The 2,207-nt window shown below is 64.0% G+C and overlaps 1 protein-coding gene across 1 annotated transcript in view; it reads left to right on the top strand.

Moving 5' to 3' along the window:
- Positions 1-1,669, top strand: part of LOC105990348 — a 4,112-nt gene extending 2,443 nt beyond the window's left edge. The window contains exon 2 of the mRNA XM_013022711.1: positions 384-1,669. Coding sequence (XP_012878165.1) covers positions 384-1,669 — 1,286 coding nt within the window. The remainder of the gene's footprint in view (positions 1-383) is intronic.
- Positions 1,670-2,207: the final 538 nt, after the last annotated feature.

A 2,207-nucleotide genomic window follows, 5' to 3' on the forward strand; every position in this document is an offset into this window, starting at 1 on the left:
CCCTGGACACAAGGAAAGACCACAGCCGGGCAGTGCTCAGGACCCTGGACACAAGGAAAGACCACAGCCGGGCAGTGCTCAGGACCCTGGACACAGGGAAAGACTACAGCAGGGCAGTGCTCAGGGCCCTGGACACAGGGAAAGACCACAGCCGGGCAGTGCTCAGGACCCTGGACACAGGGAAAGACCACAGCTGGTCAGTGCTCAGGGCCTTGGACACAAGGAAAGACCACAGTTAGGTGTCCAGGACCCAAAAGACAAGACGGCAGAAGAGATGGCTGCTTTGGATGAGCAAGACAGAGCAGCACAGAGACATCCCTTTGCTGCTGAAGGAAATTGTCTTGTTGAAGAGGGTTTTCCTCAAAACCTCTGCATCTCTCCAGGAGCCGCAGAAGGGCAGTTCTCGGGAGACACTGCAAGGCCTCTGCCACTGGCCAGGGAAGCCCCGACTGCTTGGCCCGGGGACACTGCCCACACCAGCCTGGTGCCTGCCAATCCCCAACTGTGTGCTCCAACTCAGCCGGCAGCCAGCAAATGCAGTGCAGGAGCAGACGGCAGGAACTCAGCGATGGCAGCAAATGCTCTGCGTGACAACACGGTGTCCCAAAGTCCGCAGAAGAGGTCTGAGGGGCTCCTGAGCTCCAACCGCGGCCAGCCACCTTCTGTGGGTCCACCAGCACCAAGCCCAAGGGGCCTGGGGCTGGAACCCCACCCTGGCCTTGGTGCCCCATCCCCCAGTGCTTATGCTCTGGTGCCTGTGCTGGGGGTGGAGCCTCTGGATCCGGGACAGCAGGCATTGCCCAGGGCTGCCCCCAAGGCAAAGAGCCTGGGACCTGGGGCCCAGGTGGACCAGCAGGTGCCAGATGGCAGCCAGCTCAGGCTGGAGGAAGCTGGTGCAGGGCACCAGGCTGGACAGCCAGAGGGGTCTGAAAAGCGGGGGGCAGCACCCTTGGACCAGAGGGCTGTGCTGTGCATGACAGAGCCTCAGGCACAGGCTGCTCAGGACCTGGCGGGGGGTGAGAAGATGCCAACGGTGGCAAAGCCCTGCCCACACAAGGCTCAGGGCCAGGAGCAAGCACTGGGGCCGTGTGGACGGCGGGCCAGCAGCCCAGCCCCGGGTGGCAGTCCCCAGGCTGGTGTGATTCCAGCCACTTCAAGGAAGCTCAAAAGTCCTGGCAGCCTGGCTGTGCAAGGTCAGGGCCAGGGTCAGGGGCTGGCCGGTGGGATGGCTGCCCAGGCTCAGGCACAGCTGGCCTGCACAGGGGAAGGGGTGCCCACCGCTGGTATACCTGGGGAACCCCCGAGGCCAGCCCCCAGAGTCAGAGACCACGACAGCCCAGACATTCAGGGCAGCCAGGGCGCCCAGGGCTCACCCAGAGGAAGCCAGCTCCAGGGGCACAGCCGGGCCCCAGCCTGCCCCCTGGAGCCAGGGGATGGCTCTGCCTGGCCCAGGTCGGATGCCAGGGGTCAGCCCTCCCAGGCCCCAGCTGTAGAGGGGCTCCCGAGCACCCCAGGGGCAGAGAGGGACTGGCCAGATGGAGAGCATCACAGGAGGCCCCTGCATTACGCCAAGTACAAAGCCCAAAGCTTCAGCGACCAGAGAGCCTTTGACCTGTCCTTTAGACCCACCATCCTTCGAGCCACCGACACCTTTGCACCCCCAAAATGAGGGCCTGCTGCAAGCGGCCAGCACTGCAACACCCAGCGTGGGTTCCCTGTGTGTGCTGCCCCCCAAGCAAGCCATCTTCAGAGACCACCTCATGCCTGGAGCCGGCGCCTCGCAGCTTCTCCGAGTGAGGAGTCGCTGGCTGAGTGCATGCTGTGTCTGATCTGCATCGTTGCTCCTGGGCCGTGGGTGGCCCTCGCTGGGCCCTCAGGCTCAGAGCTCCAGAGCTGCTCCTCCATGTCCTTGCCAAGCACCGCTTGGCATGATGACGGTGGCCTTGGCCTGCATGCCTGGAGAGGGCTCTATGTGCCTGACTGCAGGACCGCAGGCCAATGCCCATCTCGTGGTGGTCACAGGACTGGCAGGACCCTGGAGCATCCTGCTCATCTCCATGGCGATCCTGGGGAGATGCCTGGGGGAGCCAGGGTCCCCAGCATGGGATTTGGGATGGTGAGCATGCTATGGCCAGCACCAGCCCACTGCTGCCCACAGCCAGGGCTCAGATGTAGAGACAGAGGTGCTGGCTCCACAGCACGCAGCC

Source organism: Dipodomys ordii, unplaced genomic scaffold (assembly GCF_000151885.1).
Source record: "Dipodomys ordii isolate 6190 unplaced genomic scaffold, Dord_2.0 Scaffold64, whole genome shotgun sequence".
Classification (NCBI taxonomy): Eukaryota; Metazoa; Chordata; class Mammalia; order Rodentia; family Heteromyidae; genus Dipodomys; species Dipodomys ordii.